Source organism: Podarcis melisellensis (genome assembly GCF_964234715.1).
Source record: "Podarcis melisellensis genome assembly, chromosome: 10".
Classification (NCBI taxonomy): domain Eukaryota; kingdom Metazoa; phylum Chordata; class Lepidosauria; order Squamata; family Lacertidae; genus Podarcis; species Podarcis melisellensis.
The window spans coordinates 32,158,369-32,174,262 of NC_138542.1; the positions used below are offsets into that span (position 1 = coordinate 32,158,369).

The 15,894-nt window shown below is 43.8% G+C and overlaps 2 protein-coding genes across 4 annotated transcripts in view; both read left to right on the forward strand.

Moving 5' to 3' along the window:
- RAB3IP (RAB3A interacting protein) overlaps positions 1-2,662 on the forward strand; it is a 54,128-nt gene extending 51,466 nt beyond the window's left edge. For both annotated transcript variants that reach the window (XM_081928075.1, XM_081928076.1), the window contains exon 11: positions 2,227-2,662. In XM_081928075.1, the coding sequence (XP_081784201.1) occupies positions 2,227-2,309 (83 nt within the window). In that variant the 3' untranslated portion in view covers positions 2,310-2,662. The remainder of the gene's footprint in view (positions 1-2,226) is intronic.
- Positions 2,663-6,177: 3,515 nt separating this feature from the next.
- MYRFL (myelin regulatory factor like) overlaps positions 6,178-15,894 on the forward strand; it is a 38,480-nt gene continuing 28,763 nt past the window's right edge. The window contains exons 1-6 of one of the 2 annotated variants that reach the window (XM_081928018.1): positions 6,178-6,539; positions 8,470-8,563; positions 9,627-9,694; positions 9,805-10,057; positions 10,843-10,931; positions 12,162-12,312. In XM_081928018.1, coding sequence (XP_081784144.1) covers positions 6,494-6,539; positions 8,470-8,563; positions 9,627-9,694; positions 9,805-10,057; positions 10,843-10,931; positions 12,162-12,312 — 701 coding nt within the window. In that variant the 5' untranslated portion in view covers positions 6,178-6,493. The remainder of the gene's footprint in view (positions 6,540-8,469; positions 8,564-9,626; positions 9,695-9,804; positions 10,058-10,842; positions 10,932-12,161; positions 12,313-15,894) is intronic. The other variant, XM_081928019.1, reaches the window with a different exon arrangement.

The following is a 15,894-nucleotide window of genomic DNA, read 5'->3' on the forward strand; positions in this document are numbered from 1 at the left end:
CCTTTCCCAAAAGGTTGCCTTCTAGATGCTTGGGACTACAACTCCCATCATAAAATCAACATTGACTGAGCTGATGGGAGTTGGAGTCAGACAACATCAGAAAGAGCCAGAGCTTCCCCATCCCTGTTTTGCAACCTCTAGGGCTAAGCATATACCATATACAGTTGTACCTTGAAGGTCGAACGGAATCTGTTCCGGAAGTCCGTTCGACTTCCGAAACGTTTGAAAACCAAAGCACGGCTTCTGATTGGCTGCAGGAAACCCCTGCAGCCAATCGGAAGCCCCGTCAGACATTCGGCTTGCAAAAATAGTTCGCAAACCGGAATAGTCACTTCTGGGTTTGTGATGTTCCGGAGCCAAAACGTTCGGGAACTAAGCCATTCAACTTCCAGGGTACAACTGTACTTTGGGAATATGGACAAGAAGCAATACAGCTAGCGAGGAGAAGTCTTCATAACTAAGCCTGAAATAATATAAGATTTATACCACCTAACTATTGGTAAGATTTAGGAAGTGTCCCGAAAAACAGATTGCAATCCAAATTATAAATTGCCAGGTTATCACTGGATGCCATGTAACCAGATAATTTTCTCTCCCTATGATTTAAATAACCAGAAAAGAATAATTTTTTTGGAGAGGGGATTCTAACAAATGTTGTAAATTCGGGGACTGCGACACATGATTTATAGTTGTGGTTCAGGGACCACCAACATGGTACGAGTGGGTATAATGGCATCCTTGTCCGGTGCCCACAAATACTCTGAGCCCCTCCCCTTCCCTGCCTCTTGGCCGTAAGGTGACATAAGGTACCTTGAAAAGTACATAGCTGAAGGAGGAAGTTGGAAGAGTTGACACCCTTTCCCACTTCCTCTTTCAGCTGTGAATGCTTTCCAAGGCTCAGGTGAATTCTGCTGGATCTGATCTTTGCCCAACTCCCTTCTATCTCTCAGGGGTGCCAGTGGGGGGCGGGGAAAAGTGATTGGAGGTGGGTACAGCTTGTGGCACTTACTGAAAACTCAGATTGCACCAACGGGCCTAAAAAGGCTTGGTGGACCCCTGTTCGAACCAAGTCTGGTAGACTAGTTAAATTCTCCCCTTCCCTCGTGCCCAACCGCATTAAACTAGTAAGAAAACTGAACCCTTGGCAGTTTGATGACAGGTTAGTAGTGTTTCTAATGCAAAATGCATTAGCCAAGCTTTGTAGCAGTGCTCTTGAGCTGCATTATTTTTAAATACTGAATTTTTAGTATCTGGAAACTCAAGACCCTCTCCCTTTTCTTTCTTTCAAAAAAGAAAAGAAAAAAGCCCCTGTTCCTGGTGCAGTGGATGATACTTAATGTTAGTATGTTAATGTTTTGGAATGTCTTTGGCTCATATGACTTCTGCAACCAGTTTGCGTTCTGTAAAAGGGAAGGAATAACATGAAAGTATAAAAAAGTAGATAAGTATACAAAGCTGGGAGCTTTTAATGAAACACGTTTCCCCAACATGTCTGTTTTCTTTGTTTTACCTTTTGTTAAAACTTTAAAAGGAAAGCAGCACTAGTAAATCTTAGTAAAATAACGCTAAACATACTACAGTGGTACCTCGGGTTAAGCATTTAATTCGTTCCGGAGGTCCGTTCTTAACCTGAAACTGTTCTTAACCTGAAGCACCGCTTTAGCTAATGGGGCCTCCAGCTGCCACTGCACCGCCACTGCGCGATTTCTGTTCTCATCCTGAAGCAAAGTTCTTAACCTGAGGTAATATTTCTGGGTTAGCGGAGTCTGTAACCTGAAGCGTATGTAACCTGAGGTACCACTGTAAAGGAAAAACGAAAACAATCACTTCGTGGAAGACCAAGGTGAGTACAAAGCAGAGAGGGAGCCATAAGACAGCAAATGAAAAAAGAGAATGTTGCTAAGCAGGGTTGGGTGAAAGGGGGCATGATTTGGACCACACAGTCAAACAAAGTCAGATGTCAGAGGTGTTGCTCAGTGAAGTCATGCTTCACTGGGATAGGTAGCTTCATATGTTTGTTTATGTGTATGGCAAAAGTCCTCCAAGTGGCAGCAAAGTCCACTGGTTGAGCCTTAAGATAATGAGTTAATTTTTCTGAGACGCCTAAGAACAAAGCTTTCTTACACCAACAGTTCACCATAGTAAACACATGCTTCCATTTCCCTTTTTACAACCAATCTAGCTGCAACTAAAATGTCTTGGGTTTTTTCTTTCTTTCTTGTGCAGTGGATCAGATGTTTTGGGAGGTTATGCAGCTGAGGAAAGAGATGTCGCTGGCAAAACTCGGATATTACAAGGAAGAGCTGTAACTGCTACACTTTTCTGGTGCTTGCATGCACTTCCATAAATGTACATATCTTCGGAGTGGTTCAGAATCCTTGTCACAACATTGATATTTATTTTGAAAAGGGTCCAAGGCTTCTCCTCCTGTGCAAATTGCGCCACATACTCTTGGAGTTCAGCAAGATTATTTTATTTAAGGATGGACATTATTGTTTCGTTTGAAATGAAGGCAAGAGGATATTCAGGTGTACTATAGCGATTGTAACTTTAACAGTTGAGAAACGCAGGTTTGATGCTGTTCAAATATTGTGTTCATTTTTGTGTTCTGGAGAGTTTATAATGTAGGATTTCGACTTAATAAAAGTTAACTCAAACTTGAGTCCTGTGGTGTCGAACTTTAAAAGGAGAAGTGCGCATTCTGCAAATTGTGAGGGACATGTTTCTGCACAGATATTCCCATTACTATAGGGAACTTGGTGTTAATAGCTTGGGGTAAATATATATGGCAATACCAACCAAAAACTAGGGCTTTGAAGTAGTAAAGCTGCTTCAAAGTTGGTATCCCAAATTACCCACCTGGTGTCTATGGGATTGGAAATATCTATATAGGGGTTTTCCTCTGGAGTAAAAAGGTAATGGTAAAGGACCCCTGGATGGTTAAGTCTAGTCAAAGGTGACAATGAGGTTGTGGCGCTCATCTTGCTTTTAGGCCAATGGAGCTGTCGTTTGTCCACAGACAGGTTTCCTGGTCATGTGGCCAGCATGACTAAACCGCTTCTAGTGCAACGGACCACCGTGATGGAAGCCAGAGTGCACAGAAACACCATTTACCTTCCCGCTGTAGCAGTACCTATTTATCTACTTGCACTGGTGTGCTTTCAAACTGCTAGGTTGGCAGGAGCTGGGACAGAGCAACAGGAACTCACTCCGTCGAGGGGATTCGAACCGCCAACCTTCTGATCGGCAAGCTCAAGAGGCTCAGTGGTTTAGACCACAGCGCCACCCGCATCCTTTGCCTTTTACCTCTGAGTGGAGAACATGAGAAATCCCTTCTGGACATTTAGTCCAACATCCTGTTCTCACAGTGGCCAACCGGATGCCTATAGGAAGCCTGCAAGCAAGGGCTTGGTACGACAGCCCCTCTGTCCACTTGTGGCTCCCAGCAGCTAGTCCTCCAAGTCATCCTACCCTACCCCCAACCTCTTTTTCTGTATTGAATCTTTTACTTTCTTGGTTATCTTGTATTTTTTCTCGTTTCCGAGCACAGTTCATAGTGTTGGTGCTGACATTTAAAGCCCTAAATGGCCTCGGTCCAGTATACCTGAAGGAGCGTCTCCACCCCCATCATTCTGCCCGGACGCTGAGGTCCAGCTCCGAGGGCCTTCTGACGGTTCCCTCACTGCGAGAGGCCAAGTTACAGGGAACCAGGCAGAGAGCCTTCTCGGTAGTGGCGCCTGCCCTGTGGAACGCCCTTCCAGCAGATGTCAAAGCGATAAACAACTACCTGACATTCAGAAGACATCTTAAGGCAGCCCTGTTCAGGGAAGTTTTTAACGTGTGATATTTTACTGTATTTTTGGTTTCTATGGAAGCTGCCCAGAGTGGCTGGGGAGGCCCAGCCAGATGGGCGGGGTATAAATAAATAAATAAATAAATAATAATAATAATAATAATAATAATAATAATAATAATAATTATCATCATACACCATTCTGTACTCCACCCCTTTTCCTATATGAGCTTCCCAGTTCTATTTCCTTCCAGAACCTAAATAAAATGCTTGTGCACTTAATGTAAGGTGTACATATCCCAACCATTCAGCGTTTTAAAAAGAAAATAACTCTGACAAATACTAGAGGACCATTTTTCCTTGCCTTGTGTGCCATCTTTTCATGGCATCTGAGCTTTTGGCATATGACTTACCAGGGTGTGGCCATAAACGTGTTTAAAATACCTCAGAGGCCAAGTCACATAACCACGCTGCTAGTGGCCAGATGCTGCTTTTCACTCAATCTGGATTGTGTAACTAAACAGGCAATCTGCATATTTTGCACATCTATTCCATCTTTATTTATGGTACTCTGCAAATATCCTTATGATGGGCAGGCCTTTTTGGTAATGTCCATCATCCAAGCTGATCTACAAAAAATCACCAAAGCCCTACTCATTGAGTAGACTCATTGAAATGGATGAACCTGAGTTACATTTATTGATTTTAATGGGTCTACTCTTGAGTAGGACTAGAATACAACTCCACCCCAAGATAGTGTATTAAGCATAACCGTAAGAAGTCGGGGCGTCAAAGATGGACTCCTCCATTGTATCCCAAGACAGACAGATGCCCGCAACAAGGAGTTTGGGGGCCGCATGCCAATGGTGGGCAGGGCCAGGCGCAAAAGGAGGCAGAGAAATGAATGTGAGTCTTACCATTGTATAGTAGGCTAGTTCATACGAACATTTGTACTGTCTTCTCTGTCCTCCAGCCAGGTAAGCAAAAAATAGGACCAGAGTTTTGGTGGCACATTCCTGCCAGGGCAAAAGGAGGGTAAAAAACAGGGCTGGTAAGGATTGTGGTCTGGGGAGAGTTCCTGGGACAGCTAGAGAAGCAGCCAGGAGGGCTGCATTTGGTTCCCTGGTTTGCAGTTCCATCCATGGTTCCCCATAGTTCCTCTAGGTGTGCTTCATGGCCTTCAGCTGGAATTGATTCCTTGGAGTTCCCTTCCTCAACAGAGAAGTTTTGCTGTTTTCCTGCCATGAGGGTAAATGGAGAAAGACTATTGCAAAGTTTTATTTGTTTTTCTTTTTGAAAAACATCTTTATTGAAAGTACATAATTATATGTGCACTAAACATGGTGAGAGATAAAAAAGAAAGAACCTGTGTAGAAGGAAAAATAAAAGGGGGAAGGGAAAAAAACCCCAAACTATATTTTACAAGGTGGTTATTGTAATTCACCAGACATTGACCTATTACAGTATTTGTAAGAATGGATTCCAAATATCACTGAATTTGTCCATGGCAAATTGCAAAGTTAAAAGTTATGCTCGTTTTGCAAAAAAGTGCACAGGAATTAAAGCTACCTGAAACTTCATTAACTATTTTACCAAATACAGGTCTGTCTGTCACACACACGGCGAATATATTGGAGGTTTGTGGTACTATACATCAAATACATAAGAAGTGCAACTATGGGTGGAGAAGAATGAAGTTTGTTCTGCATTTCACTTCCTGGACTTTAAACATGCAGACTGGAATATAATTATCCTTCAGGTTTTACGCTTGCTTTGCTATACAGGTGTTGGCTTCAGAAATAACAACAACCCAAATGTCAACTGTATTTTAAGATAATATACGTCTGGAAATGTATATAGAGATAAAAATGAGCATTTTAAACTTTTATATGGATTTTGTTGTTGTTGTTTAATCAGATTAATGCAGAAATGGGACAAAATGTATCGTAATGTATCGGAACATTCATACCCCAACTTTTCTTCAAAGATCTCACAGTGGCTTACATATTTCCCCCCCTCACAATAAACTCTGTTTGTTGGTTAGGTGGAGAGAGAGGGACTGGTTCAAGGTCACCCAGTCCAAGTTCATTGCTGAGTCGAGATTTGAACTCGGGTCTCCCAGATCCTAGCTCAGCAGTCTAAGCATTGCAGCACAGTGGTGTAACAAGCGCCATCTCGGACCGTGACTGATCATCAAGAAATAGCTGCATCTTTAGACTAGCTTTTTAAAAAGAAAAGAAAAAGCAAAAAATCTGATCATGCCTCCATTTATAGCATTTGCCTTAGCTATACATAAACACATGCAGGGGAAGGACAGGCAAGAGATAAGCAACCTTTGTTGCCTTCTTAATTGCACACATGCCCCATAGCCGAGGGAATTAAAGGGTAAAGGTCCTTAAGGAAGGAAACTGGGATCAGCTTTACGTAAGGGGGAAATACTGTACACGTTTTGGTCCTAAAGTTGTGGCAGGATCTTTATTTGGTGCTGAAACCCTCAAATCTGACCAGGAGCTCATTTGCAAAAGTCCTGGATTCTCTCTGGCACACGTAACCTGTGTGTTTTGACAAGAATGAAGGAGATCTTTTTTGAACATGTTGGCAGCCCTCTGAAAAAGTGCCAGCTCTCCGTAACTAGCTGAGCAAGTCTGAACGCTTGCAAAGTGGTTTGGGGTGCAAACTGCCTCCTCCTCCTACTTGCCCATGGATGTTGTGGGTGAAACTGAGGCTCTTCAACAGTTCTTCGAAGGTAGGTGGCCAACTGCTAAAGTAAAAGATCGTTTTGTCCACAGTAAAGAAGTATGTTGTATTTTCGTTGCCTCTTCTGATCACTCCTTATTCATATGCACCAAAAGATGACTTACTTTTTGCTGGGCTATTCTCCCAATTTCGTTTCCAAAGAGAGCACATGTATTGAGTGGGTGGGGCCATGTGAATGACTAGAAAAGAACATATTTTAATATATTTATATCCTGCCTTACCTCCCAGGAACTTGAGATTGATTCATTTATGATATTTATATATTATGCTTCATATTTGGACTATAGGGACTACAGAGTATATAAAGCATACAATCAAATACAGTACTACCTCAGGTTAATAACTTAATTTGTTCTGGAGGTTTGTTCTTAACCTGAAATTGTTCTTAACCTGAGGTACCACTTTAGCTAATGGGGTCTCCCACTGCCGCTATGTGATTTCTGTTTTCATCCTGAAGTAAAGTTCTTAACCCAAGGTACTGTTTCTGGGTTAGCGGAGTCTGTAACCTGAAGCGTCTGTAACACGAGGTACCACTGTAACTCAATACAGAGAAAATGTAAACAGACCTCAGAGCAGACCTAAAGCCATTAAAATGTGTAAGATTTTTTTTAAAAAGTGCTTTCCTCGTGCCTAAAGAATAGTAGTGTGGGTGCCGGGTAGTCTCGGTCTAGTGCCATGCATGACTCTACAACACAACAACCCTGTGAGGAAGTTTAGGTTGAAAGATGATCATCTTTCAACCTAAATTTCCGTGAGCCCATCTAGTAAACTTCATGGCTGAGTAGAGATTTGAACCTGAGTATTAACACACATGAATGTTCACCATACTGTCTGCAGCTTCAAGCTGTGATCTTATCCAGCACTGCATGCATGTGGGGTTTTAATTTTAAAAATCTTAGTACAGACGTACCCGGGTAGTTGAACAGAATCCGTTCCGGAAGTCCGTTCGTCTTCTGAAAAGTTGGGAAGCCAAGGTGCGGCTTCCAATTGGTTCCCAGTTGCGCAGGTGTGCCGGAAACAATAACAGAAGCTGCGCCGGATGTTCAGCTTCCAAAAAAAAATTAGAAAACCAGAACACTCACTTCCCATTTTTGATCATTCGGGAGCTGGAACGTTCAACTCCCAAGGCGTTCGGGAGCCGACGTACGACTGTATATTTTAAAATATTTTAAAATATTTAAATGTACAGTGATAAGAGAATGAACTTTGTAGTCATCTTGTTCAGAAAACCCTAAAATCCTCTGGCAGCAACTTTACATGCATATTAATCAAAACATCCTCCTGAGATCTAACCACATATTCACACATATTCACATTAGCCACACCCCATATTTTCTAAGCTATAAATATATAAAGGATAATTCAGTTTGTTTTTTAGTATTGGACAACTAATATATATATATTTGCTGCTTGCAGTTCTGTAGTCCCCCTCCCACTTTGACATTATAATACTATTGTGCCTGGAATCTTTGAAGTCAGAATAATAATACTATAATAATGATAATGATAATAAATTTATTTTTTATACCCTGCCCATCTGGCTGGGTTTCCCCAGCCACTCTGGGCAGCTCCCAACAGAATATTAAAAACAGAATAAAACATCAAACATTTAAAAACTTCCCTAAACAGGGCTGCCTTCAGATGTCTTCTAAAAGTCGGATAGTTGTTTATTTCCTTGACATCTGATGGGAGGGCGTTCCACAGGGTGGGGCACCACTACCGAGAAGGCCCTCTGCCTGCTTTCCTGTAACTTCGCTTCTCACAGTGAGGGAACCGCCAGAAGGCCCTCGGTGCTGGACCTCAGTGTCTGGGCTGAACGATGGGAGTGGAGAATTATGTGGTCACCGGAAAAAAATGAATATATAACAGCATTTTCCAGCCGAAAACCATAGCCCGAATTTCCCATGTTTAATCTTAAGGGCAAGACGTGCACAGAGCATTGGAGAATGCATTGGTGGATACACAGATGCTGGAAGAATTCATAGACAGTGACTTTGAATCGTTTGGAAGCCTGTAAGTATGAAAAGTACACTGTTTTCCTCATCATTTCCCTCCTCCAGCAATTTCTTAAAATCGCACACAAATAATGGCGCCATTCCTGAAATGATCCATGCCTTATTCAAAATAGTTTTTTCAAGGACAAATGACAAATGAATGGCTGCTAAACAGCAATGAGATTTAATTTATCCCTCCTCCTGTGTCTTCCACCCCACATTGTTCAAGATTGTTCCATACCTTGGGGCTGGGAAAGGTCGCAGGGGAAAGCAAGGAATGGGAAACTTTTCGTTGTGAACTAAGGACCTGAGCTAATATCTTCAACAGCTCAATTGATTCTTAGAAATATCCTGTGGAATGGGAGGGAGAGAAAAGCAAATGTGCCCCAAGCTTCTGTTTAATGGAGCCATGCCAATGCCGAGAAAGTGGCCATATTATCAGTTCTGGATTGTGCTTCTTCCTCTTCCATAGGCAACTCTTTGAATATGTCAATGCATCATATAACACATGTGAATGTGTGGTAAGACAAGTGTCAGCGGTCATTAGAATAGCAGACTCACTTTGGAAGGAGAAGGAAAGAGTACAAACGCTGCTATCATAATTTCCCGAGAATCAATGGCAGATCTTAATAACCACAGTTTCTCTTCAGTACTTGTTATAATGCCATCTGTGGGGGGTTTGGGTGGTGTGACCGACACATTTATTGGGCCTATCAGGAATCCTCGCAGAACGAGACTTTAATAGCTCACGTAACATGTAGATCTGCATTAAAAGCTATTCGCATGGCCTTGGCATAGCTAACAAATAGGTTTGTGGGGGGTTTTTTTGTAAACACATAGAAATTACATTTTTTTAATTAATAATTTTATTGTTTATTTAACATAACTGTTACAAAATATTGCAAATACATATATATTTCAAATAAGTAGATATACATGAAAGAAGGAACAAAAGAGGAAAAAAGAGAAAAAGAAAAATAAAGGGGGGAAAAAAGAAGAAGAAAAGTTGGAAGATACATTTTTGTTATCTGTATAATGGCTTCTTTTTTTTTTTGCCCTGCCCCTCTTGACTCCAATTCCAGGCAAAACACGCTCCCAGACTCCCCTCCAGATTCAGGATCGGAGCCCTGCTCTCCACCACAGACCAAAGGTTGGTTGTGTGAGTCCTGATTGGTTGGCATTCTGGATTGGGTCTTCAGTGTTCATTTGAAGTGATGACGCTGGACGATGCAATGCTTCTCTATCTCTCTTTCTCCACAGTCACGTATTATGACATTTCATACCCTACCGAGTTGCGACCTTCAGCACCTCTCCCTTCCGTAGGGCCCACCAATAAGTTCCCTTGCAACTTTTTTGAGACTTCTTGTAAGACAAATGCTATCGGACAAGCGTGTGGTGCGCACCATGACTTCAGCCTGAAGACAGGCAATGCTCCAACTCCCTGGAATAACTCCACGCCATCAAATAATCATGCTTTAAATGGCTCCCCGTTAAGACCCTCTCATAACCCCAGGTAATTTAAAATATATATTACTGTAACCAGGGCTTTCCCCCTCGTGGGTTAGCAAGAAAAAGTGTGAAGAAAAAAATGACTCTGATTCAAATTTCACCTGCAAAAAGAAAGAAAAGAATTCTGCTGCATCTTTTAGAGGCTCGTCATATTTTAGAAGCATTTCCTTTTGTAGGAAAGAGCTGCTGTCAGCAAATTCATGTTGTTAAGGCACACAAAATAAGATTTCAATCTCTCCACAAGGTGGCAGCATTTAAATGTTGAACAGCTCAGTCTTGTGCAAGTTTTACTCAGAAGTAAGTTACATTGTAAGGGACATGGGTGGCATTGTGGGTTAAACCACAGAGCCTAGGGCTTGCTGATCAGAAGGTTGGCAGTTCGAATCCCCGCAACGGGGTCAGCTCCCGTTGTTCGGTCTCTGCTCCTGCCCACCTAGCAGTTCGAAAGCACGTCAAAGTGCAAGTAGATAAATAGGTACCGCTTTGGCAGGAAGGTAAACAGTGTTTCCGTGCACTGCTCTGGTTTGCCAGAAGCGGCTTAGTCATGCTGGACACATGACCTGGAAGCTTTCTGCGGACAAACGCTGGGTTCCTTGGCCACTAAAGCGAGATGAGCGCTGCAACTCCAGAGTTGTCTGCGACTGGACCTAACGGTCAGGGGTCCCTTTACCTTTACCTAAGTTACATTGTGTTCAGTAGAATTTAGGATTGCATTTGTCACATGATCTTTATTTGAAACATTGCATTCATATTTTAATCAATCGGTATCAACGTTCATGTTCCTTCTAGTCTTTCCTTGGTATCTAAAAAGAGAAAGCACTCTGAGATGTTGGAGGACCCTCTAGAATTTCAAACATGGTCTGGCAATGTTGGACAAAGTAAGTGGAAATGTACATTTTGTGGGTAGGGGTGGGGATCATCCTTCAGCACAGATATGTCCACCTGCATACACCTGAGGCTTTAAAGTACCGTATTTTTCGCCCTATGAGGCGCACTGGCCCATAGGACGCACCTCGGTTTTTTTGGGGGGGGGAATGAATAAAAAAAAAATATTCCCCCCCCCAGCCGCAGGGCTGGAGTGGGGAAGCCAAGCTTCCCCCGACCCCAGCCCACAGAACAGGCTGCTGCCCGCCAGCCTTGCGAGCCCGCGGGACCTCCCTCCGGGCGCGCAAGGCTTGCGGATAGCTTCCTGAAGCCTGGAGAGCGAGAGGGGTCGGTGCGCACCGACGCCTCTTGCTCTCCAGGCTTCAGCGAAAGCCTGCATTCGCCCCATAGGACGCACACAGCACCACTGTTGTTTGAGCAGAAAGACCTGGACACCTTGGATGGTATTCAGTTCAGTAGTGCTGCTAGTGCAAGCACTTTTGACTTTGCAGCAGAACTTCCCCTCCCTCTCCTCTCACCACAAACCCTGTGCACTCCCTACATTTGCTCTGGAGGGTTGGTAGGAAACCCAGGACATCTTTTAGGAGTGTGTGGGGAGTACACAGGGAAAGGAACTTCAGTTGTACAGCCAAAAGTGCTTGCTCTTGCATAATTGTTTAGGGGGGTGCTGCGCCCCGCATGCAATTGCACACACAATGTATCATCTTCTTTGGCCCCAAGATTCTGCAATTCTAATCCTGTAAACTGCTATCCAAGCATAACTAGCAAGAGATGGTACAAGAGCGTCTCTATGGCTCAAGATGCCATCACCATCATCTATTGTTTATATGCCGCCCATCTGACTGGGTTGCCTCACCCACTCTGGGCGGCTCACAGCAAAATATTAAAAACACAATAAAATATGAACCATTAAAAACTTCCCTGAGCAGGGCTGCCTTCAGACGTCTTCTAAAAGTCAAATAGTTTATCGGTATGACATTTGAAGGGAGGGCATTCCACAGGGCAGGCGCCACTACCAAGAAGGCCTTCTACCTGGTTCCCTGTAGCTTCACGTCTCGTAGTGAGGGAACTGCCAGAAGGCCCTCAGAGCTGGACAATGGGCTGCACAATGCGGGTGGAGACGCTCCTTCGGGTATACAGGGCCAAGGCATGCTTCTTCTAGCCTGACAGAATCCCAGAAACAACAATATGAGAGCTCTGCTGATGGTGTGATCTCCTTCCAGTGACTGTAAAGGATTCTTCTCCTGACATGCAAGAGTATGACAGTGGTGTGCAGAACGTAGCGTCTGTTGAAAAATCCTATCTGTCCCTCGCCTGGCAACCATATCGGATATCTCCCTGGAGCAGCCTGTTCAACCATAATTATGAAAAGCTGTAAGTGCTTATCACATTCCATCCTTTTTTCATTGTGATGCTCAGATTGGAAAGAAATAGACACCACAGGCTTCTCTTGAGGAAGAGACTGAATTGATGTTTGAACTACAAATTTAAATGGGTTTGATGATGATAAATTTATTTATACCCCACCCATCCGGCTGGGCTTCCGCGGCCACTCTGGGTGGCTCCCAACAGATTAAAAACAGAATAAAACAATGATTGGGTTCTTAGGTTGTAGGCTGCCTTGTCTCAAGTCAGAAAACAGTCCGTCTGGCTCATACGGCTTCTGCTGACTGGCAGAAGCTCTCCTGGGTTTCAGACACTGGAGTTACCCCCAGCCCCACTTAAGAGATGTGAGAATTATACCTGGGACCTTGCAACACAGGAGGCATTCTTGGGGAGTGTGCACAGCTGGGGAGGGAAGGATTAAGGGGAACTAATGGGTGCTGGGTGTCCATGCCAGACATGCAGATGACATGAGGAAGGCCAAGCAGGTGGTTCACCGAGTGCACACCCAGTTAAACTGTTCAGCTTGACTGTGTGTCCACTGGGTGAGCCATCTTCAAGATGGCATTTCTAATTTCTGTCCTCATGTCCAACATGGACACCCTGCGTCCGTTAGTTCCAGGCATTCAGCATGGAGGCTGCCTCTGAATATTGTTCGCTGGGGAGGAACAGATGAGGAGAGCTATTGCCTTCATGCTTCCTTGTGGACTTCCTTGAAGCATCTGCAGAAAGCAGGATGCTGGCTGAAACGAACCTCTGGTATGATCCAGCAATGCTGCTCTTCTTATTCTTTGAAAATAAGAGACATTTTTCACCTGAAACAAATTGGGGGCTTGAGCTTCATTTTTAGTATTGTGTAAATCAAGTAGATAAATAGGCACCAGAAGCAGCTTAGTCATGACCTGGAAGCTGTACGCCGGCTCCCTCGGCCAATAAAGCGAAATGAGCGCTGCAACCCCAGAGTTGTCCGCGACTGGACCTAATGGTCAGGGGTACCTACTTTTAAATAAGGGGTAATAAGCACCCGGGGGTTTGCTGAGGTCATAAAAACAAGGCACCTCTCTAATGCTCTTGCATCCTGTTAGAAATCAAGTGACTGTCAATGTAGTTATGGTTAAGTGTTACTGCTTAAAACTTAATATAGTCTTACTTTATGAATATATTATTTTACTTCTTGGAAATATGCAGTAGTCCAAAGTCATTCATATCTATGAATACCTTATTTTATTTCTTGGAAATGCACAATTGTTAGAACCATTTCTTGCTTTATCATCTTTTTAGGGATATGAGACTGGGCTGGGGTGGAGGTGTCCGCAGTACAAAAGAGAAGAAGTGAATATCTTCTCAGTCTATATATCTTTTTGTCTTTGTTGTCCAAAACCGGGCATATCAATTCTTTCAGCAGCAGGGTAATATTGGGACTACCAAATGTTTACTCTCCAATGTAGAAGAAACATTTAAAAATACAGATAAAGTCTGATTTTCAGACATTTGTATTTTCGAAAGTTGATGTCCTCTTTATTACATGCTTTACAAATCCAGAAGTGAGCGGACATTATTTATGAGCCGGTTCTCTTCTCTGCTGTAGATTAAAATCTCATGAAGAAAGTGACAGGTCTCAAAAGGGACCACTTGCTCTTTCTTCACCATCCCGAGAGACCATAAAGTTGAAATAAATCTTTTGCAAAAGGCTATACATTCTAACCTCTAATGGCCAAGTGAAAGGAGGAACCCCAAAGAGCCACCTTTCATTTGCTGGGAGGAAAGTGGGTTTCCACAGTACCATGTGACAAGGGATCATTGTTCAGCCTTCCTTTAATGAACAAAGTGACTCTATATAATGGAGACTTTGAGTCTTGGGCTGTAGCTTTCAAGTGATGTATTACAGAGATGCAGACAAAGAGGCACAATTGTCCTAGATAGCTAATTCACTGCTTCTTTCTAGACGGCCTTTGAGACCTTTGCCCCATACACGATAGCAGAAAAGAAGGGTCTCATATTTGGTAGAAACCCACATTTAAACAGCACATGATAGTAGCCATCCTCATAGTGACTCTGCATAGTGATCACCTCCTAATCCACGTTGCACAGTATATTTATTAGGACCACAACAAAATGTCACAAAACAGGATGTAGGTTTCATGCTCTCCAGAATTCTCCTCCAGGCTGGGACGCAACACAAAGCCGTGGACTGAGATGGAGGGTGGGGAGGGAAACAAATAAGCAAATGAGGGACAAAAATGGGCTTGATGCTGTTGCTGTCTCAAGATGGGAGATTGTAGACCTGGTTGGATTTGTCCCTGCTAGAGCCTGCTGCAAGTCTCTGGTTATGCCTATGATTTTAGGACAATGACCGCTCCCCGCATAAAACGGCGGGCGACCTTTGCGTGGACGCGCGCAGCCCCTGGATCTGGAGCAGCTCCATCAGCATAGGCTTGGCTTTGCCTTCCCTCAGGTGGGATACCTGGAGGTCTCCGCCTACCCCAGTCAGCTGTCCAATCCCACCTGGGGGAAGCGTTGCCAAGGAGATCAGGCCAGGTGGAGGAGGGATTACCTGCCCACACAACAGAGGGAGGATCTTACCTGGGAATCCTCACTTGGCTCCAGAGCTTCTCCCACCCTACCCACCCTCAGTTAATGCCTTATTTTGCAGGTTAACTTTTCTTCACAGGTTTTGCTGGTTAACTTTTCTTACAGGTATGCGGGCGCTGCTACGTTAAGGTCGCTGTCAAAGGGCCGGAAAGGAATTTCCCTGCATTGGCAGGTTTCGCCTTTCCCGTAGCAAAACGTCACAACTTTGGCGGTATCAGGCCTTGGGCGGAATCCTTTTGTCCATCTTCCTCTTTGCAGCAGCGATACCAGGGTTCCCCGTTAAAGGGGTTTCGGAAGGGAGGCTTTGACCGTACGCCGAAAGGTCCACATTGCTCTCTCCTGTGGTGGCGGCGTAACGGGGGTGGCTATCTCTGCTTGAACATATGTTCTCCAGAGCCAGCCCCCCCCACAAACACTGGATAACCCTGATGCTCCCTAGGTCCCCAGCTGGGGACTGGGGAGGGAGAATGCCCAGTGCCTGAGCCAAGGTCTACCCACATTTGAAATTTAATAAAGTTGTGGCCAATTTAATCCCATAGCACATTGTCTTGAGTCGTTATTCCACATGACGGGGGGGGGGTGCTCGGGACCTGGGGACTCTGCCTGTCCACGCAAAGAAGCAATTTGGCAACACCAAGGGCATCAGTTTTCCAGATCTGTTTCTAGCATTAAGTGAAACAGACACGAGGAAGCAGAAAGAAACATACTTATATTAACTAAACTGGAGATCAGTTGAAGTGGGTATTAATCTTCATGAGACTACAAATGTAGGAATTTTTTTATTACCCAGAAAAATTCTACTGGATAATACTGCAGGAGGTTGAAACAATCTTCCATGTATTTTTTTTACTGTCATTTACATCAGGGGGTTTGATGGCACACAAAATATCCTCAGTCTTAAAGAGTGTACTTAAAGAGTATCTTCCTTGAGGGTGCTACTACATTTATTAATGAGCAGCTGCAAAACATCAGCATGTCTCT